General features: G+C 40.6%; 1 protein-coding gene and 1 long non-coding RNA gene across 3 annotated transcripts in view; one reads left to right on the top strand and one right to left on the bottom strand.

Moving 5' to 3' along the window:
- The window catches only part of MAP3K1 (mitogen-activated protein kinase kinase kinase 1), an 80,012-nt gene extending 58,011 nt beyond the window's left edge, over positions 1-22,001 (bottom strand). The window contains exon 1 of one of the 2 annotated variants that reach the window (XM_059417896.1): positions 21,471-22,001. In XM_059417896.1, coding sequence (XP_059273879.1) covers positions 21,471-21,955 — 485 coding nt within the window. In that variant the 5' untranslated portion in view covers positions 21,956-22,001. Of the gene's footprint in view, positions 1-20,399; positions 20,886-21,470 lie in introns of those variants that run through there. The other variant, XM_059417898.1, reaches the window with a different exon arrangement.
- Positions 22,002-22,325: 324 nt separating this feature from the next.
- The window catches only part of LOC132028652 (uncharacterized), a 58,670-nt gene continuing 57,484 nt past the window's right edge, over positions 22,326-23,511 (top strand). Inside the window, exon 1 of the long non-coding RNA XR_009407492.1 lies at positions 22,326-22,415. This is a non-coding gene — a long non-coding RNA (uncharacterized LOC132028652). The remainder of the gene's footprint in view (positions 22,416-23,511) is intronic.

Here is a 23,511-nt window from a genome sequence, read left to right as displayed (position 1 = left end):
TGAAATTTCAATTACAAAGTTGAAATTATTATAACTGTAATAGATATAAGATTAAGCATATCTTACTTTCCACAAGTTATTTTCTTAAAAGATGTATATAAATAAAACATACCTAATAAAATAACTTTTAGGAATCTGATGCATCATTCTTGCTTTTTTTCTTGGGGGGTGTGTATATGTGTGTGCCAACTTACACTTTTTTAAGAGGCCTTTCTTAAGGCATAGCAGTATTTCTTTTTTCATCTTTTTTCTTCACTGCCTACATCATTTGTACACTAAAAGGTAATCAACAGGCAGCATTTATGAGGCTGTCCTCATATCCAGCATAAGCATGAATACTGTCAAATCCAGGTAGAATGGACAACTACTCCTTTTTTCTCCAAGAGTTTTTCCTGAAATTAGCTACCAGGAGTCAATAGCTAGGGAACACAAGAAATGAATCATCTTCTTACCTCCTCAACTGAGTTCCTAGCACAGTATGCGAGTATGCCAGTAAATATGGACTGAGTTGAAATTTCAATTACAAAGTTGAAATTATTATAACTGTAATAGATATAAGATTAAGCATATCTTACTTTCCACAAGTTATTTTCTTAAAAGATGTATATAAATAAAACATACCTAATAAAATAACTTTTAGGAATCTGATGCATCATTCTTGCTTTTTTTCTTGGGGGGTGTGTATATGTGTGTGCCAACTTACACTTTTTTAAGAGGCCTTTCTTAAGGCATAGCAGTATTTCTTTTTTCATCTTTTTTCTTCACTGCCTACATCATTTGTACACTAAAAGGTAATCAACAGGCAGCATTTATGAGGCTGTCCTCATATCCAGCATAAGCATGAATACTGTCAAATCCAGGTAGAATGGACAACTACTCCTTTTTTCTCCAAGAGTTTTTCCTGAAATTAGCTACCAGGAGTCAATAGCTAGGGAACACAAGAAATGAATCATCTTCTTACCTCCTCAACTGAGTTCCTAGCACAGTATGCGAGTATGCCAGTAAATATGGACTGAGTTGAAATGATAATGTAAGTTTCTATAAGGAGCACATATGTAAGATTTATAGGTCAGCAAACATGTTACCATTATTTTTAAGAAAACAAAATAAGAGAATAACGTACATTTCTTTCCCTGAAGATTTCATTTTTACCTGAGTGGCATTTCTATAGTTAAACTCAAAGATAATCTCCTTTGTTTGTGGGGGTGGCATAGGGTCAGGGAGATTACTGAATTCTCTCAAAGCCATTAAGCTCTTTTAATTATCAAAGAAGATGCCTGCTGAACACAAACTAAAAATCCCACACTTAGTAGGCAGGCATTTGTTAACTTATATTACAGATAAGAACAAACATCAATAGAGAATAAATGGACTAGAATTCATTTAGGCATACCTGTATATTGGATGGTAGCCTTAGAAATTGACATCCTGATTAAACAGGAATAGTCAACAATTAAAATACACCTACTAAAAGAATGCTAAAGTCTGAATTGAGCTCTAATTTAAAACCACTGGACACGAAAACTAGTTATTTTTTTCAGGACTCACAAAGAGCTCTAATAACTGCATTTAGGTATAAAGAAGTAAATTCCAAAATGTCTGAAACACGCAAGGCAGCTACCTTAGAGTATGCACTAGGACACTCAAGTGTAAGTTGAGGAGGGAGTGTGTGCACATACGGCAGAGAGTCAGACTTTTCACTGTGCCCCTTCCTGATTCACTTCCTTGGGGAGGCTAACTGTTCTGAGGTATTCCCACCATCTGTAAATTGGGAATAATGGCTGTGTCCCAGAGTGTGGGAGAGAGAAGTCTGTGTGTGCACTCTCTGAAGGGTGAGGATTCCACAGTATTAATGATGACCACTTTCAATGCACATGTGCCCCAAGCACATCTCCCATTCTATGGACAAAGTTCTATGTATTAAGGAATTCAACTACATTTGCAGCCTGGAGCCTACTCTCTTCTCTAGCAAAGCAAACAATGAAGTCTAAATTTATTTGTGTTCACAGCTGGCCTTATTTTATAAGAACTTCACGTCACAATCAAAAATGTTAACGTGGTTTACTGATGCTTCCTGTGTATTTTGGAAGACGTAAACATAATTTAAAAGTCACCACCAGATATGATTTTTACTTCAATAAAAGCCAAGACAAGGAAATAAATAACGGATAATAATCTGTGTGCTATTGTAACTCAAACCTATCCTGATTTAGTATGTATTTTTATATATATCATATATATATACATACACACACACACATACATATATATACACATCGTGTGTGTGTGTGTGTGTGTGTGTGTGTAAAAGATTATTTAAAGCTTAAAGGCATAGTCAAATTATGATGGTTCACAGCCAGGCTTCACTGCCTAGCTACCTGCCAAGTTACCTCATCTCTCAGAGTGTCTGCTTTCTCACTTGTAAAATGGAATAAAACTGCACTTTATAAGGACAGTGCAAGGCTTAAGTGAGAGAAACTATATAATGCACCCAGTGGACCAGGCATGGAGGAAGCAAATTATTATTGTTCTTTCCAGTGAGACCAGCACACAGGAGTAAGGGGCTGAACTATAACGAGCTGAGGGAACTCAGCACTGGCCAGCCACTGCAGCCTGGCACTCCAGGGCTCTGCTCAACCCTGTTGGTATAATGCCACTGTGATATTTAGAGAGGCAAGTGCTTGCACTCTGGAATTCTAGAGTGCTGGGATCATAAATCCTAGTGCATTATTTCTACCCTTTGAGAGTACTTTCATATACAATATCTCATGTGATCTTCTCCAATTCTGGACGTAGGGAAGGTATTACTTCCAATTCACAGATGAGGACAAAGTCAAAGAGGTTGGAGTACTTGAGTCAATCTCTTGCAAAGTTAAGAAGACAGTACTGAGGACAGGCCAGATGGTGTGAGCCAATGCTAATACTTCATCTACCACAATCAGCTCCTGGACAGCAGGTCAAATACCTTTCAGTTAAAGACTCATGAAAATTCCCTATACAATACCTGAAACGGGAAAGAAGGAATCAGATGTGTCCATAAGAAATTCTTGAATTTGAACTGCAATTTAATTAGGCTTTTAATTTTAACTGAAACAGGGAAGAAAGTCCAAGTTTTCTATCAGAATAATTTTGATTTTCAAAGTATTTTCCACATTTTCTCACCTTTAAGTTGGGCTATTTGATTCCTGAGAGGTCAAAGAAGTGTCATGGAATTCATTTGTTCCAAATTTTTTACATTAGTCCTACATAAGCAATTGTTAAGTATCTTGAAAAAGACTAGAATATTCAAAGTTGTTTTTAATGTTTAAAGTTCTAAGAGAAAGAGTTAATGACTCCAAGTATCATTTAATAAATGCAGAAGTGAATATGCTACCAGTTTTTTGAAAGGGTAGTCCAAAGCCCCACTGACAGTCCAATTAAACTTGAATTACAAAATGAACAATTAGGAAAACATTAAGTTACAAATCAGGGGTTAACAAAAAATTAAGGCCTGAGTCTTCTGTGGTCCACCTCCCTCTGTCAGAGTCTAACTACCTTGTAATAAATACGCCTGATTTAAGTTTTGTAGTTCACTGGTTGTAAAGATTGACTCTCGCTGATGGGGCTACAGTGCCACCAGTAATGGTCCCTTCTTTTCTCCATCTACCCATTCCTGATCTAGTCTCCTAAAAAAGTTCCACTGGTGACTTCTATGCTCTAGCAAGGCAGAACAATAGGTCAGGTCAATATCCTGAGCGAGTATTATCCAAAAGCAACTGTGTTATCTGTAGTATCTTGAACTAGGGCAAGGAGTCCACCTCAGCCTCAGCTGCATCAGAGCAGAGAACCCCTCTTTGCCCAGGATCCAGGGTGAGACCCAGTGATGTTTCCTTCCCAGCCTTATAGGAGAGACCCCAAAATAACTACTGGGTTGCTGGGCAGAAAATGAAAGCCACAACAGCTAAGAGTGCTGACTTCACAATTTCCTCCACGACACATAATCCTGGAGGAGTGGTGGTGATGGCTGTCAGGTCTTCACAGTGTCCAAACCCCAGATTCTTACACATCAGTCTAAAAACACAGGATTTTATCCCATTTTCACAGGTAAAAGTGCTGTTGAAGAAAGAGCTGGAATGGTGAAATTATAAAATTTCCAAGGATATCTTCATGGTTAATGGAAAGAAGACAGAATATTGTATTTTAAAAGATTCGTTTCAGGTGGCTGACAATGCATATGGAAAACCTGAACATTTAAAATATATCCCTTAAGCAGAATCTTTTTACAAAACGTAAGTGCTATTACCAATGTTTTTGATGCAGGCAATCTCCTTTAGTACACTTAAAAAAAAAAAATCAATCCTAGATTAGGTTTTTTTTTTTTTTAATCAATTAACATGTACTTTTCTAGGTCTTTGAGCTAAATTCTGTGACAGCTAAAAATAATCTGACTGCAGCGAATATAAAATGTAGCTCCTGTGCTCAAAGTAACATAATAGGGCAGAAGTAACTCAACAGCATGAGGACAGAAAATCAGCCTAAGAGTAAAAGTATGGGATAAGCAACTCAAAGCATAGAGCAGATTGATTGCAAAGGCAAACCCTATCAATGCTCAATAAATGATTTTTAAGATTTATTTTTAATAAACAACTGAGAAATACATGAAAATGTATGAATGCAATGGCATTATAGGAAACTCGCCATAGCAAAGAACTTAGTTCTTACTGAAGACCTTGTAATATCAAGTCCCAGAACAACTTGTCAGCATGAGTGAAAAGGCAAGAACTACATGTATGTTGGGGGCTGAGGGAGGGGTGAGGGATGTATATGTGTTACAGGCGGAGACTATGAAACACAGACAGAACTCAGAAAAAATAATTTCATCTTGGTTCAGTGTATGGTCAACCATATTATCTACTCAGATAAGAAATTTCTACTAATTTATTTTTAGTAATTAAAACCTGCAACATTCACTATTTTAGCGAACCTTCACTAAGAATAAAGCATTATATTACACAATGTAATTCTGAGCACATTTCTTTATCAAGCTGCTTTATTTAGAAATAAGCTGACTTCAGACACTAATGGTTTTCTACCAGGAAGTAAGCGGGAGAAAAGAAAGCAAGAAGTTCTTGAGCATAAACCTTTTCTCTTTGGTGCCAAAACTGCCTTTATGGATCTAAGCCCCAAGAGGGAAGGCTTTGTTCTCATGCATCTTTGGCACTATTTAAAACTCCTAGCAAATCCTCTTGCAGTGGAGGGAATGTTCCACCATGCACTTATAAAACTGAAGGATGAGTTCAGTTTGCATTGTGCAAATGACAGTCTTACCTGCCTTATCAGTGGTAACAAAAACTATCGCGAGTTATCATAATCAGTCACAATAAGCTAGAAGAATGGTGCTAATGCGATAGAGACTAAAAGAACTTGCTCTGCTTCTCATCACAGCTATGTCTGTGAATAAATCAGGTGTGTGTAGCATGTAATAAGTGCTCCCAGATGTGTGAATAACTGATCCCAACATTCAGAACTAAGTGTATAGGCTGTGATGGAAACAGAAAGGGTCAAGTATTCTTCACGACCAGGAATCTAAGACAAACAATATTAGTGTTGGATGTGCTCAGCAATGAATTAGAAGCAGCTTTAGTTCTGTGTATGAAGAACAGCAATGGGCCAGAGAGTTTTCTGTGGATATGCTTCAAGTTGGTACAATCATAATGAGTAAGTCAGTTAAAAAGTCCTATTCTACATCTACTTGAAAGTCAAATTTTTCTATAACCTGAGCCCCAAATTCTTAGATAAAAAAAATTCACAGTGAAATTCATACTTACTAGGAACTGCCAACTCGTTTCAAAGTATGTGAAAATAACCCCACCCAATACAATTAAATTTGAATTTTCACAATTAGGAAACAATACAACTAAGTGTTCATCAAAGAGCACATTTTAAAGTTTTAAGTAAAAAGGAAATTATGTATGCATATAGCCATTTATGGGAAGAACTTTATAAACACAGGAAAAAGTCCAAGGAGAGCTTTGCTTATTAGAGGTTACCCCAGGTATATCCATCCTTATACAACTAAAGCTGAAGTAAAGAAAGACAATTTTTAACACTATAGTTATAAAAACGAGGCTTATTTTTTTTTACGATTTTATTTATTTGTCAGTGAGAGAAAGCACAAGCAGGGGGAGCAGCAGCAGGAGAGGGAAAAGCAGTTTCCCCGCAGAGCAGGGTTCTGATGTGGGGCTCAATTCCATGATCCCAGGATCATGACTTGAGCCAAAGGCAGCCAGTTAACAAACTGAGCCACCCAGGTGCCTCCCAAAATTAGATTTAAAGTTATTTTCAAAATTCCGCTCTAACAGAATCTGTTAAACACAAACATGCTAACTACTCTGTCCTAATTTCTCTCCACTTTGCAAAATACTATTCTTCCAGTATAGTTATAGGCTTTAAAAAAGTAAGTATTTTCTCTTCATTTAATGTCACTTAACAAACATGATTTCTTGTTTCTGAGCTTTCATCAATTCTCCTTTGTATTTCTCTTTAGAGCCGATATCCAGGTTTAAAATTCCAAGAGTCTGTAAGTTCAAAAAACTAAATGTTTCAATAATTATTACTAAAGATATATGTAAGATGTAATTTTCAAATTAAATTAATGGAAAGTTGCTAGAACTTTAAGGGAACTAAGAGATTATGTAAGTCAACCTCTTCTTTTCACAGGTGAGAAAACCCAGGAGACCAGCCTTATGTCCTCACAAAGTGATGAGATCCCTGATCTATGTAGTACCAATGATATGCTTTATCCCTCAACACATAGTTTTGAAAGTTGTGTTTTCTATTATTTTAGCAAATAATTTCAAAATAATGAAGAAAATAAACTGCTCTCAAGATAATGTATAATCTATACACACTACTTTTGCTAAACTAATGGCAACTGGTAAGGTAACCCTAAGTCTCTTAATTTCATCCTCATCTGCACAAAGTATTAGTCTTCAGTTACTTGCAGTAAAATTATTGACAGTTAATGTTTACTGAGTAGTATTCTGGGTCAAAAATCATGCTTCATTATTTCATCTGATCACTCCACTCACACCATTTTTGAGGTAGGACATTTGAAGTTCAGAATAAGTGACTTGCCCAAAGTCCAGCAGTATTAAGTGGCTAACAGGCCTGACTCTCAGGATGCAGGTTCCCAATCACTACACTGAGCCATCTCCAAAATATAAACGTGCAGTTCCAAAACCACATTCAGAATCAAAGTGGATGGCATTTGTTTTACAGGAGAACACTTCCCAATCTGTGAACCTCTGAAACTGTGGGAGCTGTTGGCAGTGCAAAGAGCCACAGCTCCCAGACCTGTGGCTACAGACTATCTCACACCAGCTCTGATGTAACTCCTTTGGGTCTCCTAACGCAATTCCCAGCAACCTGTGATTACCTGTCAAACTACAAAAGCTTTTTATTTTGTCCTAAAAACAAAGATCTAAGGATCCGCCAGTAGGAGCAATACGGAAGCAGAGAGCATGACTCTCTGGACAGAGACAGAAATCTTGTTCCCAGCTTCATTCCTGAGCCCCAGCTACACTCTGCTCTCCACCCAGACAAAGCTATCTGAATTATATTTGCAGTTCTCCGTATCAGCAGAGAGGGCTTGCCCTCCCAAGCTCTGTCACCCCAGCCATGAAACCTTCCTGCAAGCCCCTTTCACCTGCTTAACAACTCTGCATTCTTTGGGACTTGCCACAGAATTTCCATTTCCCAGAATACCCTCCCTATACTGCCCCACTCCCGGCTAAGGCCTGCACACTCCTTGTCACCAGTACACTGTTACCTTGTTAAAGTCCTTCATACCTAGGCTTCATCCCTGCTAGCTCACAGCAGTCACTCAAAGTGCTCCTGAAGGCACAGGCAGTGGCACCCTCAGGGGGGTAAGAGCACTGGCAATGGGCATTCGCCCTGGCATGTTTACTACTCTGCCCTTTGGGTTCTCTACAGAGAGTACAGACCAGACAAAAAGAGATTTCAAGTGATCCCACAACTGACATGCCTATCTTCTATAGCCCATCAGCTTCCTGGAACCTTGCCTGAGGAGGCCCGGAAGCTGATATAAACCTTGTGATGATGTGCCCACAACACAGTCAAACCCTGTGCTTGAAGCATTTGAGCATGTTTGTTCTCTGACTGGAGATGGTCTTGGATTATTTCCAAAGACAGCAATACGTTGTGTGGCACAAATAGAAAAATCTGACTTGTTTTTTAATAATATATACTTTATAAACAACTCTGTAAACACTACTGTTCAGTGAGACATGACCATGCACATGCAGTGACAGAGGCAAAACCGAAGAGGTTTAAAAGTGGCAAATCTAATTCAGATACTGAAGAACTCAAAACCAAAGAGTTCAGCAGTAATGAGTTCCCAATACAGTAATGACTTCTGCAAATAGCCACATTTATATTTAGTAAAATGCCAATAATTCTTTATGGCAAAGAGAATAAAAACATATTTAAAAACATCTCACAATGGAAATAAAATGAGTATTCCAGATAGGGGAAATGGCACACTGAGAAAAAAGAGGGGCGAGCTGGGAAAACAGTAATATGAGCATGGATGAACAAGGATGAATATGGATGTCTGGAGGAGGATGCCCTGAAAGAGGAGTGAAGAGGGGAGCAGAGCTGGTCACTAGAGGCTTCTGAGCTACAATAAAGAGTCTGGACTTCATTCAAAGGATGAAGGAAAGTTTCATGGACAGAAGTGTCACGGTCCGACCTGCACTGTAGAAGCCCCACTCTAACCACAGTGTAGGGAAAAGACAGGAAGACATGTCTAAAAGCAGTATGACGGTACAAAGGTATGAAGAAAGCTTTCCAAGAACTAGGATGAGGTGACAGAGGTGTGACCCTGCGTTAGCAGCTACGGTGTAGATTCCAAAGCCAGCAGAGAACTGGGAACACTAGAACTAGAGACTGCCTGGATGCTGAGGCTGAAAAAGCCAGTAGAGTAAGAGTGCAGTAATTAGGGGGATGGTGGCAGGAATTAACAGGCATCTCAAACAACCTGGAGGTCTGAGGGAGAGGATGGGAAGGCTGGGGAGGACAGAGGTTCAGTTTGGACAGGTGGCAACTGCAATGCCTGCCAGAGCTGTACCTTCGAGAGAAACTAACCCGGAGGCAGTTGGATGCGGGGTTTTGCCACTGAGGCTAAGACATTTCAAGAACCAAAATATTAATGAGTCAGCAAACATATAGTTAACAGTCTCGTGATATATTCTTTCTCTTTAGTCAATGGCTTTCTTTTAATTTTTGTACAAAACTTGAAATGTGGCTATTCAGGAGTTTAGGCTCCTGGTGTTAAGAAAAGGATCTGGAATAAAGAAATGTATTTGGGGGGGGGGGGGGCCTGGGTAGCTCAGTCGTTAAGCATCTGCCTTCGGCTCAGGTCACAATCCCAGGGTCCTGAGATCAAACCCCGCATCAGGCTCTCTGCTTGGCGGGAGGCCTGCTTCTCCCTTTCCGACTCCCTCTGCTGTGTTCCCTCTTGCACTGTGTCTCTCCCTGTCAAATAAATAAATAAAATCTTTATTTAAAAAAAAAAAAAAGAAATGCATTTGCGAACTTCCAAATGCTTGAAAATTTAGTGTATGATAAAGGGGATATTTTTTGTCAATTAACAGTGCTAGAACACCTAATCATTTGGAAAAAATAAAGTTAGAGCCTTCTGTACCCCTTAAATTTCAGATGGATCAGAGGTTAAAGTATTTCTTTTAAATACATAAAATTAGGGGTGCCTGAGTGGCTCAGCTGATTAAGTGTCCAACTCTTGGTTTGAGATCAGGTTGTGATCTCAGGGTAGTGAGATCAAGCCCTGCATCAGGCTCCACGCTCAGTATGGAGTCTGCTTGAGATTCTCTCTCCCTCTCCCTCTACCCACTGCATGTGCTCTCTCTCTCTCACTCAAATAAATACATATAAATATATTTTTAAATACATAAAAATATTAGAAAACATTGGCGAATTGTGATACTTCTGCAATGAAGAATAATCATAGCTATTACTTACACAGGGTTTCCCATTCACCAAGCACTGTTTGAAGAACTATACAAAGATGATGTCTATGCAACAACTATGAAGCAGTATCTTCATATCACAGTTAAGAAAACTGAAGTGAACTGCCTGATTACCCTACCTGATAGTGGGGAAACTCTGATTAGAATTCACGTGTCTGTACTCTTAGATACTATGCAGCACTGCATCTCTAGGCCATTATATAAGACCTAAACAGAAATAATGAAAAGAAAGAACTGAAATTTGAAAAAATAATTAAAGTTTCTCTATGGAAAAATACTGTAACTGAAATTCATAACTCACAACAGAAGTGGAGGAAAACAAATGCAATATATCTCAGAGCTAAAATTATAATATACCAAGGATGATTACAAACCAGTAAGAAAAAAACCAAACAATTCTTACCCATGTGTGAAAGGAAATACACCAAAAAATATGAAGCTGATGATAAACAGGACAAGTTGTACAATGATGCTAAAAAGCTAACAAACAAATTAGAATAAGAAACCATCTTTCATCCACCAAACTGGCAAAAAATTAAAGACTAATGATATGCAATGTTGGCCAAAATGTGGGGCCATGGGCACTCTTACATACTATGAGGTAAATATAAACTGGTAGAGTGTTTGACAGGGCGCTTCAGCTACACAATCAAATTTTAAATAAGCATGTCCTTTGACTCAGCAATTCCACTTCTGAATATTTGTTTTACAGAACTATAAGCACAAATTTATGAAAATGTATACACAATGGTTGTCACTGAAACTTAATTTACAAATTCAAAAACTATATAAATGTCTAAAAATAGGAAACTGGCTAACATGACATACATAAGATGGAGTATTATTCAGTCATTAAAAGACTCTGTGTTTATCATGATAACAAAATATTGTCAAGAAAAAAGCAAAGGATAGTCTACAATGTACAGTCCTTTTTGTTAAATGATAAAGATACAATTTTTAAAAAAATAAATTATTCTGTTACTTTCAAAAGGACTGTATAAGAATTTTATTAATGAAGTTTAATACTATAAATTCTGAATCCCAGAAACATTAGGACCTCATATAACAGCCTGGAGATGTCAGCGTACCAGAGTAATTGAAACATATTTTCAAAATTCAAACACTAAAACTTTTTCAGGAATCTTAGTATCTACATTAATCGGCCACATCTTTTATGAAATCGAAGTTTCAATAAATACACAAGAAGAATTTAAGAATACTAACAGAAATCCAAAAAATAAGAGATGTAGCCAATTTATTATCTTAAAGGAGAAAAAAGAAATGTGAAATGTCTGTTCCAAAACACTTATCATCTTAGCACATACAGACATGACGAATGTTTTTGCAAGTAATTAAACCAAAAACCTTGCAGTCATCAAGTAAATTGATCAATGTTACAGAGTTGGAGCTTACTGCCTGACTCTTCACAGCCTCACTAAGAAAAAGGTCAGTGTATACCAGGGGTGGTGATTAATAAGTATCCTAAGGAAACTACAGGGTATAAAATGGCTCAGGCCAAGAAATAAAGCAAAATAGATTTTCCCATATAGACAATCCACATGGCATTTCTAATGAGTACCCTCCAATTTTACGCAATTCTAAAGAACACTTCATTTATTCAGTATCATCAAGGCCATAAGACTATCTCTTCTAGGTAACTTAGAAGGTTACCACTTTAAGGATCAAAATACATTCTACAACTATCTTGAATGGATATCTTGCTTAAAATATAATAAGCCTTCTAGCTCAGTTCAGTGAGTAGACAGAAACAAAGCCTTGTAATAGTAAGCCACACTCACCATTATAAAAACAATCCTGATCACACTCATTCTATCTACATAAGGAAATTGGTACTCAAAAAGTAATGTGGGAAGTCCTGCTATTTAATAAATTTATAATCTGAGAAGCCATCCAGATATGTGGAAATGAATGTTCTCACATCAGGTGTCCTCTGACACCAAGGCTATGATGTCCTCTTCTCCCTCCCTCTCTCCTCTTACGGTCAAGTTTCTCTCTACGCTGCGGCCATCAGGGAACCTGTCTCTTCCTCATACTGCTAGTCTAATTGGCTGCTTTTGATTGCAGTGTGTTGGGGATACCAAATGGATAAGACTACAAGAATAATATCTTAAATAAGTGTCAGTGAATTCTGAGCCAATGCCCTTGAACTTTTGTTAAGCATAAAATCAAAGAACTTCAAAGGACAGATTTTGTTACAGGCCCTCTGGCAGCTGAGAGCCTTTTTTCCTTAGTTCTTAGTGCTAAACCATGTTCTAGATAAGGCAGGCTGTAAGATTTAGTTACCACCAGTAAACTTTAAAGTGTTTTCTGTTACGTGGGCTCTTGGCTCCTAAGATTTCATACGGTATTTGCTTAGCAAATCTTTTCTTAAAAGCAAACGTGAACTTCTATTTACTCTAAGATGAATTAATAACAAATTAATAAATTTCGCATGACAGTAGGGTTATTGGGACAAGAACTCCATAAGTAGTATTTTAAGTTTACATTATAAGTACTTGAAAGAGGAACATTAATGCATAACACCTTTTTGAGTATATTTATACTTAAGATGTAAATACACTCAAAAAATAAATACTTAAGAGACAAGAACTCTAAAATGGCATCTTAAGTTTACATAACATTCTGAGAATTTGAAAAAATGAGTCATTACATTAATGCATAACACCTTTATGTGTATATTTATGTATCTATGAATATGAACATGATTACAAATACCATATATACATAAATATACATACACACCCATTTTCATCTCCCTAGTAAGTGCAAAAGAATTACATACAGATAGTAAACTCCTCCAACCTATAGCAGATTATCACACAGTATAGCAGTCTCCCCTTATCCACTAGGGACACACTGCAAGACCCCAGGTGATGCCTGAAACCACAGACAGTTCTGAATCCTATATATACAATGTTTTTTCCTATACATACATACCTATGATAAAGTTTAATTAATTAAATTTAATTAATAAATTAGGCACAGTAAATGAGTAACAATAACTGATAAAATAGAACAATTATTGCAATATATTTTTAAGAAGTTATATGAACATGGTCTCTCTCAAAAGCTTGCTGTACCGGTCTCTCAAAATCTTACTGTACTATACTCACCCTTATGATGATGTAACATGATAAAATGGCTACACAATGACATGAAGTGAATGGTGTAGGCATTGTGATGAAGCATTAAGCTACCAGTGAGTTTCTGATGACAGTGTCAATAGGAGGATCATCTGCTTTCAGACCGTGACTGACTGCAGGTAGCCAAAACCTCAGAAAGTGAAACCATGGAAAGGGGAGGCAGGGACTACTATATAGCTATTTCCTTCATGCCACATTAAGCTGTCCTACCTCACTCACAGCACCTGGCATGTCTTATAGTCCAGATACCTCCCAAAGAATCTATCACAAACTGAGACTTAGGGCATATCAATCATCTAGGCTTTTGCTGTTTAATCCTGTCTCAGTTAGGTCCTAGACAAGTCTAACCAAAGGTGAAGAACAAACGATCTATGAGGTTGAGCTTGTCATGGCATTATTATCCTTACACATTTATTCCACAAATATTTACCAACAGGCTACTCTGGGCCAGGCATTTTGCTAGGTGCTGGGTTGCTATCCAGCCACACAGGCACCGCCCACTCAGGTCTTAAAGTCTTCTGGAGAAGATAGTAATTTATCAGATGAGATAACAAATGTAAAATCACAACACTGAGAGTAAGGACACTGTGCTATGAAGCCAGTCTGGGAGATGAGGGAAGAAAAGCTTCCCTGAGGAACTAACAGTGAGCTAAGATTTGAACAATGAAGTGCTGACTTGGGACTGGGGAAAAGTGTTCCCGGCAGAGGGAGCATGCAGTGCATGCCAAGGCCCGATGGCAGGAGGTAGTGTGCTGACTTTGAGGAAATGAAAGAAGGCAGTCTTGCAGAGAACAAGGGCAAGTGTGATCTGAGATGGGCCTAGAGAGGCACGCAGGGGCCAGACAGGGCAGGGACTGGGTAGGGCATGTTAAGGATTCTCTAGTCTTTAACCAAAGGGCAAGCTTTGGAACGTTTTTAGACTTAATCTTATTTGCATTTCTAGAGGAACATTGTTATAATCAGATTAACACTTTAAAATGATCACTCTGGTCATATAATATGGAGGACAGACTGGAAGGGAGAAAGCAGGATACAGGAAACAAGTCAGGAGGCTTGCAAGAAAGAGATCTTGCAAGCCTGGAAAGTGAAAGAGTCCAAGAAAGAGATCATACAAGCCTGGCCTAGGAATGTGGCAAGAGGCCAAATCCCTAGCCTCTGATGGTGGACTAAATACAAGGAGTGCTCAAGGATAACTCCTTGGTTCTGGTTTTGCTGTCTCACGAGCAAAGAATACAATAGTAGGACAAAGTACAGGGAAAACCCTGAATTTGATTTTAGATACCTGAGTATGGCTATGTCACACAGATAGATGTAGGTCTGGAGTTTAGGAGAGGTCATGGCTAGGAAAACAAATTCTGCAATCACTTGTGAATGGTCAATAACTATCTAAAGGCATTAATGGTGGGAATGGAGAAGACAGAATGACAAAAGCCCTGGGATCACCCTAAGGATCTCTTAATATTTACATTCAAGTGGGTGATGATGGGCCACTAAAGAAAAACTGCTAAGGTCAAAAAGAAAATCAGGAGTGCCTAGGTCGCTCAGTCAGTTAAGCGTCTGCCTTCAGCTCAGGTCATGATCCCAGAGTACTGAGATCAAATCCTGCATTGGGCTCCCGGCTCAGCAGGAAGCCTGCTTCTCCCTCTCCTCCCTGCTTCTGCTCTATCTCACTATCTCTCTCTTTCAAATAAAAAAAAATAAATAAATAAAATCTTAAAAAAAAAAAAAAGGAAAGAAAATCAGAAGGGTTACCCATTAGCCCAAATAATGAGTCATTTCAAATATTAGAAACTCAGTTTAAGCATGGCTCTAATTACTATGAAACTATACTTAGCTATTAAACTAAGTATGTTAAGTTTTATGTTATATAAAAGCAGTCTATATTATCAACCACTGATTGCTAAATACCACCTACTGCAACTATGTATCAACATAAGAAACAGATCTTTCCTTCAAAACTTGCCTTAAACTAGACCATGGTTAAAATCACATCAAAGTAAATTATTGTGATCTTCAGATATGGTAATATAAAAATTACCTCTTCAGGAAAATTAATTCATCCTAACATTTATGGGCACCTAATATCCATGGGTGTCAGACACTAGTCTAGGTACTAGGCAGTAGTATAAATAGTAAAACAGAGTTTCTCATTTGCTAACAACTGATATTTAGTATTAGAATGCTGTAGAACAGTTGAAGATTTGATAATTTGTCAGTTAAGTGACTATTTAGGCAATAACAAAAGGTAATGATCATGTCTATTTGTTAAGAGTAAAGTCTCCACCCAGTATCTACTATCTCCTTACTCCATATCCACTCACCATCATTATACTTTCATGTGATAAACTTAGTTAATGCACGAACTACAGCACTGTGTAAGCTTCCTCCAGTCTTCAAGAGGTCTGATGCCTCAATAATTCCTGGGTGTCAGGCTATACTCAGAAATATATACTTGGTGGGTATTAATAACATAACAGTTTTTGGCACTCTATGACAACTCAATCTATTAAACCAAACTAACCAGACTGGTATTCCAAAGGACTCAATCATTAACAATACAGAACTCCCTTGCATACCTAAACATACCTAAACCAATTGTGACATGCCAGAGAGTAAATGAAGATAAGTATTATTTTTATTATCTTACATTCAAGAGCTATGTGACATTTCCTAACTTTTCTTTTTTTTTTTTTTTAAGATTTTATTTATTTATTTGTCAGAGAGGGAGAGCCAAGCAGAGGGAGCAGCAGGCAGAGAAACAGCCACCTAGGCATCCCCTAACATTGTTTTCTTAACTAGCAGAGTTGCTGTTACTAATAATAAAGACTAAGTTTTAAAACCACCATTGGTCTATGTTGAGTTTCTTGCTCTCCATACCCCCTTTTAATGTTCTCTTTCAAGAAAGGAAAAAAAAAAAAATCACATTTGAACTTGCAGTTCTGTACATATTCCTCTTAAGAGTATAGACAGAAATTGTTTGAAACTAATCTATATCTAGATTGCTTTTTCCATTACTCTGGAAATGGAAAAACTACAGCCCATACCTGTCCTAAGAAAGGCAAAAGAGACCAAAGGAAAGGAGCCAAAACTATGAGAACAAATATACAAGCACAAAGAACAAAGTCACCACCCTTGACTACTAACCTGGAAGGCCAGTTAATTCCTCAATAAGTTAGGGAGATACCACTGTATTCACTACACAACTATAGTGTGAAAGGCTGTGCATGAGACTCAAAGCACTAGTTTTTAAACTGGAATATCTCTGTATTTCCATCTCTCTTAAAGCACTTAATATAGTACTGTTAAACATGTTCATACTAGACCCCTACCAAAAGAAACAGCAGCCATGCATCAATAATCTTTTTCTCTACCACTCAGACCATCATCATATAGAGATTTGTAAACCTTGGATGAATGAAATAAAAAACAAAGGAGCAAGATACCACTATACTGAAACAGCTTCTTTCCATGTGTGATGGTTAAGATTCATGAGTAACATTAACTTTACCTTATTTCCCTCCACTTATAATAAAGCACAAAATAAAAAAAAAAATCTAACACTCAGCCTAAATCAATTTTTCTCCTTGCCTAACACAGTAAGGTGATTTAAGTACAGTCTACTTGTATTACACATACAAGGCCAGGTTATAGAAAGCTATGCAATATATACATATAAAGGAACAAATATATTGGCAATGGCACTGGGTAGAGGCCTATCCATTGTTTATTATGAGTCCTGCAGAGCAAATTCTTCCTAAAAAATTATCAATTAATTTAATTATTAATTTGGAAAAATAAAACCAGCACAGATGGTAGAAAGAAATGAACCATGGAGTCAGAAAGACATAGTTCTATCTTCTAGTTATGTGATCACAGGGCTTCAGCATCACAAATGAGTTTCCCTCTCTTGAAAACAGAAATTATAATATTGGCCTTAGAGGGCTGTAGTGATAATGAAATGAGATACTACATATAATTGGCCTAACCTGCAGAAGGCAAGAAAGGTGACTACATAAACGGAATCCAAACATATCTGTAAACTCAATGAACATATTTTAGCCAGGGCTAAAATCCACTTACAATCTTGCTATAAGAAGAGCACCTGACTAATCTCATTGTTTTGCAACATTTACTTTAATTCTGTTCCTGATTACTTCTTTCGTGCTTAAAAATGTTCTTAAAATGGGGCGCCTGGGCGGCTCAGTGGGTTAAGCCTCTGCCTTCAGCTCAGTCTGGGTCCTGGGATCGAGCCCTGCATCAGGCTCTCTGCTCAGCGGGGAGCCTGCTCCACCCCCCTTTCTTTCTGCCTGCCTCTCTGCCTGCTTGTGATCTCTCTCTCTCCATCAAATAAATAAATATAATCTTTTAAAAAAGTTCTTAAATTCTTTGTTAATGACAACTTGGGTCTGTTCCTAAAACTGCACATTTCTTCATGTTAATCTTCTATCCATTTACATTTTTAAGTAGCTCTAACTTTTGATTGGAATATAAAAAGAGGCAAGGACTAAGGAAAACCAACAAGTCTAAGGAATATACTTGGTATATCTGATATAAGCAGTATTCTCCAGGTCAGAGGTGCAATATATGCAATATAGTGTAGTTCTTCAGCAGCCTCTGGAGACCATTACTTTTCCATGCCATCTTTTCTACTGCCTCCTTTACAGAGAGTTAACTCTCAACCCAAGAAAATGGGTTACAAATGCAAAAACTGTGCTTTCTCAGAGTACTTCTGAATGCTCCATATTTTCCCTCAGGGGAATCCATTCACCATTAACTGCTTTGCCACCCCATTATTTCTTCTTCTGGAATGCTTACAGCCAGTGTCAAAGACTGATGAGCAGACAGCCTAGGCAAGCTGTAGCTGGTTATTTTGCTCTCTTGAAAACAAAGAACACTCCTTTCTTTACATGTTTTGAAATCTTCAAGTCAGTAAGTCAATGGCCATTTTTAAGACATGCAACATATGTTCGAGGTGCTACAGAAGACGGGAAAGAGTATCAATGAACAGGGCTACTTCCTGGTTTTTGTATCTAACAAAATGGAGTTATTATAGTGTATTGGAAATCATACATTAAGGAATGTTGGTTAACCAGTCACCCTTGCCAAAATCAGATATGAAAAGAAAACAAAAGTTGGCAACAACGATAGCTCTGATATTTTTCTTTCAGAATTACATTTAATAAGGTTAAATATAATAAAGAGTGCATTAATGTTCCTACCTGATTTAAAATAGAATCTGTAGAAAATTCATAACTATAAAACTTACAAATTCATGTAAGTTATGTAACTTATGTAACTACTTCTATTGTTTCATAAAATCACCAACTTAATATTTTACAACTTATTTTTAGGTAATAATGTTCCTATATCTCCTCTAGTAAAAAGGTCACTAAACTGTATTTTTAACTTAGCAGCTTCTAAAAGGAAGTGAAAGCTGAAGGCTATATGAGGATATAAAAGCAGCCTATGAAATGGTTTTAGTTTTAAACAAAAACTAGCATTAACAAGTACAGCATATCTTGTTCTTTCATGGGGCCAGCAAATTGATAGTTAGGGATTTTTTAAGTTACAAAAATAGGATAGAGTAATTATATCTACCAAACACAACAGCCTTTTCAATGGAAAGCAACACTGTAATTTTTCTTAAAAAATAATAGGTAGGAAAAAAAGTTCCTAATTCTATAATATAAGTTAAAATTCCAAACCCTTGGGCGCCACTTACAGGCACAAAACTTTCATTGATTTCTATTATTACACTAAAGGAGAAGGACAGACAGAAAATCTTTTATTTTTAATGAGTATGACTTACACAATTTATATTTCACAAATATGTTTCCCACATTTTCAGTTTCTACATCCAAAGAGCAAAAAAACTGAAGGAAATTCTGAAATTAAAAATCATAGAATTCTCTTTTAAAAATCCAAAAGGTCTTTAGACAGAAGGGAACTCCAGACCCATACTACTGGAACACAAAAATACTTAAAAATCTCGATGCCCCATTTTCCTCAAAAAAGTACAAATAAAACTACTGTCAAAAAAGTAAAATATAAAGTTCACTGAACTCTTCTTAATCGGTGTTTATACCAATAGATGCAAATGAATTTCAACTCCACAGACAAGGAAGTGGAAGGAAAATCACTGTATTTTCAAATTGAGGAAATCAACATTTTACTATAAATGAAGTCTGTAGGTATTACATTTGGGGTGAACAAACAGCATTCTGGCTAGTGAAATTCATTTTTTTAAAATGATTATGCTGATTAGCTCATTATTTCATACACTGCAATACAATCCACTCCTTCAACAAAGAAGGCAAAAACACCTACCTTACAACATGCAAAAATTAAACACGAATTATTCAGTTCCTGAATTCTGCCTCCATCTTAGTCCTCTTATTTTGTGTGGAGGCAACTCTAAACAACTTCTAGAATTATTTTTACAGTGGTCGCTCCTCTACTATATTCAAAGCTCATTAAAAGGACTAGAATGCTGACACTAAGTTATTTACTGTATTCAAAAAGCTGTTCTCATAAGAACAGACAAAATTAACTTTTAAAATTAAAGTTTAATATTTTTATATGGAGCTCATTTGTAGTGCCAACTGTCTTCAAAGAATTAATCTAGTGAGGTTTTAAATCCAATCTTCACAGAAGCAGGAAGGTGTACAGAAACGTAGCTCTTGTTACACAGAGTTATATTTTTAAGTGCACACAGAAAACTATCACAGCCACAAATCTCCTTTCCTCTCAAACTACCATGGCAGTGTTGACCAAAATTTTTAGGGTTTTTTTTGGGGGGGGGGGTGCAACTTCCTGGTAATAAATGAACAATGATTTTAAATAAATATTTAAGCTAAAAAAAGTGCCAAAGCACTTTAGATAATTAACCCAAACCAAGGATTCCTACTGCCAAAGTCGTCTCACAAGGGGAACAAATATAAGACACAGTCTTTAAAATACCCAGAATAAAGGTCAGGAAACTCTACAGGGCAACGGTTAACTATCAGAAAAACATTTCCAGCAACTCAAAATACTCATCAAGACTATGCTGTGCAAACACTAGTCAGATTTCCTAAAAAGAAGGATTACGACTGTCACACTTAAAAGAATTTCCTTTAACATAAATATTTCCAGTTGCCAAAAAAGGATCAGGCCGAGAACGGCTCATCTGTTACCTTACACGTACCGTAATGCATAGGCACGTAGGACTCTCTGAGCCGAAGCCCACTGCACTGTGGTCCCTGGAATCCCGCAGCCGGCGGGTAGCCCGCGCAGCTAGCTGCACGGAGCAGGAAGCACCGCACCCCAGCCACAGTCCCCAGCCACGCCGGAGAGGCTGCGGGGAGCAGTCACCACTGCTTTGAAACTGAATGGCTGACACATCCGGTCCTGGCTCTTACACCACTCCGCCGAATGCAAACTTCAAAGGCCAAATTCAAACTCCAAACAGAAGTCACTCAAGTCTTAGTGGCGCTGTGCGCATTCCCAAGAACATGTGGAGCCCCTTGAGGGACGCGGTGAGAGAACCCAAGTCCTAAAATATTCCAAATCCCCGAGTTTGCAGCCTGCCCGCCCACACCGCTTTGACAGGCGTTACGGAGCCTTGCACCCCGAGAGCCTCGCGGTCGTGCTGCCTTCTGCCGATTCCCGGCCCGAGTACCTGACAAGGGGCTCTGTCTGTCAACGTCCGGTATACCTCGCGGCGTTCTCCGCGCCCCAGCACCCCCACCCGGCCTGGGGCTGGGCTCCGCACCCACTCCGCCCCCTTTATGACCACCGCCTGCCTGCAGGCTCGGGCCTCACCCCCAGCAATCCCGGGACTCTCTTCTGGGGGCGCCGCCGCTGGGCTCTTGCCCGGCCCCCAGCCCAGTCCCAAGGGCAGCGCCAGGGTCCCGAGCCGGGTCACTTCGGAGAGTCCCGATTCCGGGAGCCCCACAAAGCCAGCCCGGGGCCCCACACCTTATCTCCACGGGTCCCTGCAGCGCGGCTCGCACGCCTGTCACATGTCTGCAAACAATAACAAACTCTCCTGCACGTCCCCGCCCCGGGTCTCCGTTCCGTCCCCCAAGCCAGGTCCGGGCCGCCGCCCGACGCCGGAGGGGTCAAAGGGGGTGCCCGAGGGCTCGAATCCCGGCGAGCGGCGCGCAGCCTCGCTGCGCAGAGCCCCGAGACGCAGTGCGCGGTGCCCGGGATTCATTCATTGCCCTCGCCTGCCCGCCCCCCAAGTCCTCGCCGCGTTCCCGGCCGCGCTACTCACCCGGCGGGGGCCGCTGCAGGAGGCGGCTCGGCGGCGGGCGTCCGCTTCTCCCCGGGCTCGGCCCCCACGGGGCTCCGGGCGCCGCTGTCCTGGGCGGCCGCGGGCTCCAGAGGGTGGGCGCCGCCACGGTTCGCGACTCCGTGAGGCTGCGGCACCGCCACAGCCTGGAAACCGCTCCCGCCCGCCGCCGGGTCCGAGGGCTCCGGCGACGGGGAAGTGGAAGAGGACGACGGCGAAGAGGAGGCGAGGAAGAGCGGCGGCTCCGGTAGCTGGTCCAGCTCCACACTCCGCACTTTACGCAGCTGCCGCCGCCGCCAGTCAGCCCGCTCGCGGCCCCCGCTGCCCGCCTCCCGCAGCAGTCCCGCGGCTGCTGCGGGCGCGCTGCTCGCCTTGAGAGCCCCTCCGCCGCCGCCCGCCTCGGGGCTCGCCGCCCCGGCGCCCGGGAATCCCGACGACGAGGCGCGATTCCCCGCCGCCGCCGCCATTTTCTCTCGCGGGCTACATTCGCTCGGCCCCTGCGAGGGAGGGAAGGGGCGGGGAGAGTGCAGGGGGAGGGCGGACCGGCGGGCGCTGCGCCGCTAGCGTAGGGCCGTCTGCGCCAACTGCGTGGGCAGGGCCCGCGGGAGGCTTGGCCTGGACGGTGGGGCAGGCGCACGGGATTCCGCTGGGCCGGGTTGGTGGGGAGATGGTGGGGCAGGGTGGGGAGCAGGTGGAAGGAGTAGGCTGTGCGCCCCGCGTCGCGCACGGGCCGTCGAAATGGGCTGGGACGTAACGCCGCAAGGCGCCCGGGGCTTTGCGTGTTGCACTTGCCGTGCGCCAGGTAGTCCCGGGTTGCACCGGCGAGAGGAGGAGTCTCGGCGACAACAGCTTGCGGCTTCCTCTTCGCCGCAATCTCGGGCCGGCTCGTCGGGAGGTCGCCTAACGAGAGTTGCAGTTTGAATTTAGGTGTGTAGTGCGTTGAAGGGGATGCTAGCGAGAGGGTTTGCGGTCTGTCATTCTCACTGCCCTTTGCAGTGGGCGTCGGGGAACCCGGGCAAGGGCTAACCCTCCTCCCCCACTCCGCGCGGAAGGCGCAGGTGGCGCCCAGGGTTGTCGCCTGATGCAAAGCGAAAGAACCCCAATATTTAGCACACGTGCAGCCGCGGAGCTCCAAAAAAAACCTTTCTCCTCTTGTCCTCTCCCCCAACGCGAGCTACAAATACAACCTCAAAGTTTTTGGGGGGATATCTTGTTCACAACCTGAAGTCACGGATTTAGGATATCCCCTCTCACCTCCTTCTCCGCCCCCGCTAGATAGAGACTTGGAGGGGCGGAAGTCCTTGTACATCTTTATTTTTGACTCCGCTGTTTTTGGGAAAGGCAGCAGTATAACAGGACCACAGAGAGCTTGTTAGGGGAAGGAACCTAGGCTCTGCCGGAAAGTACTCGCTAATGTCATTCTCGGCCAGGTTTTGGCCCTCCCCGAATCCGATGCCTCTGGCGGCACGTCCCTCTTCCTGGCAGGGTCGGGCCACGGTCTGGGTTCCCTCCGCCCCCACCCCACCCCGCCCTCCTCCGCAGTCCCGGAGTTGCCTAACCTGAAGTTCGGAACCGTTCAAGTCTTTGGGGAGGTCTCGGCGTTAAGGAGCCTTGGAAGTGAAAGAGCACCATTTACATGTTAATGATTTTCGACCTTTCTTCTGACACGTAGAGCTTCTGCGTGGCGTTTATTTCTCCCCTCCCTTCTTTTCCTCGAGCTGATTTGTCCGTGAGGGGAAACCTCCCACAACCGGGGACCTGTATCCCTAGATTTATTTTGTGAAAACGTTAATTAAGACAAGGGGGTGGGTGGGAGGGGGAGGGTTCTTCAGGAACAGAAAGAGCGCGATCTTGTCAGTGTTCCTAGAATTATACATTAAGTCAGTACTGTCTACAAAATAATTCATTTGACTTCTTAGAACTAGAAAATCTTCCCGACTTTAAGTGTTAACCGCAAAAGGTGCTGATATTCGAGGGATTTTTAAAATGTTACTGATTTTATATTAGCTCAATGTTTTGAATA

This window comes from Mustela nigripes, chromosome 12, assembly GCF_022355385.1.
Source record: "Mustela nigripes isolate SB6536 chromosome 12, MUSNIG.SB6536, whole genome shotgun sequence".
Taxonomy (NCBI): Eukaryota; Metazoa; Chordata; class Mammalia; order Carnivora; family Mustelidae; genus Mustela; species Mustela nigripes.
This window is presented reverse-complemented; position numbering and strand designations above follow the sequence as displayed.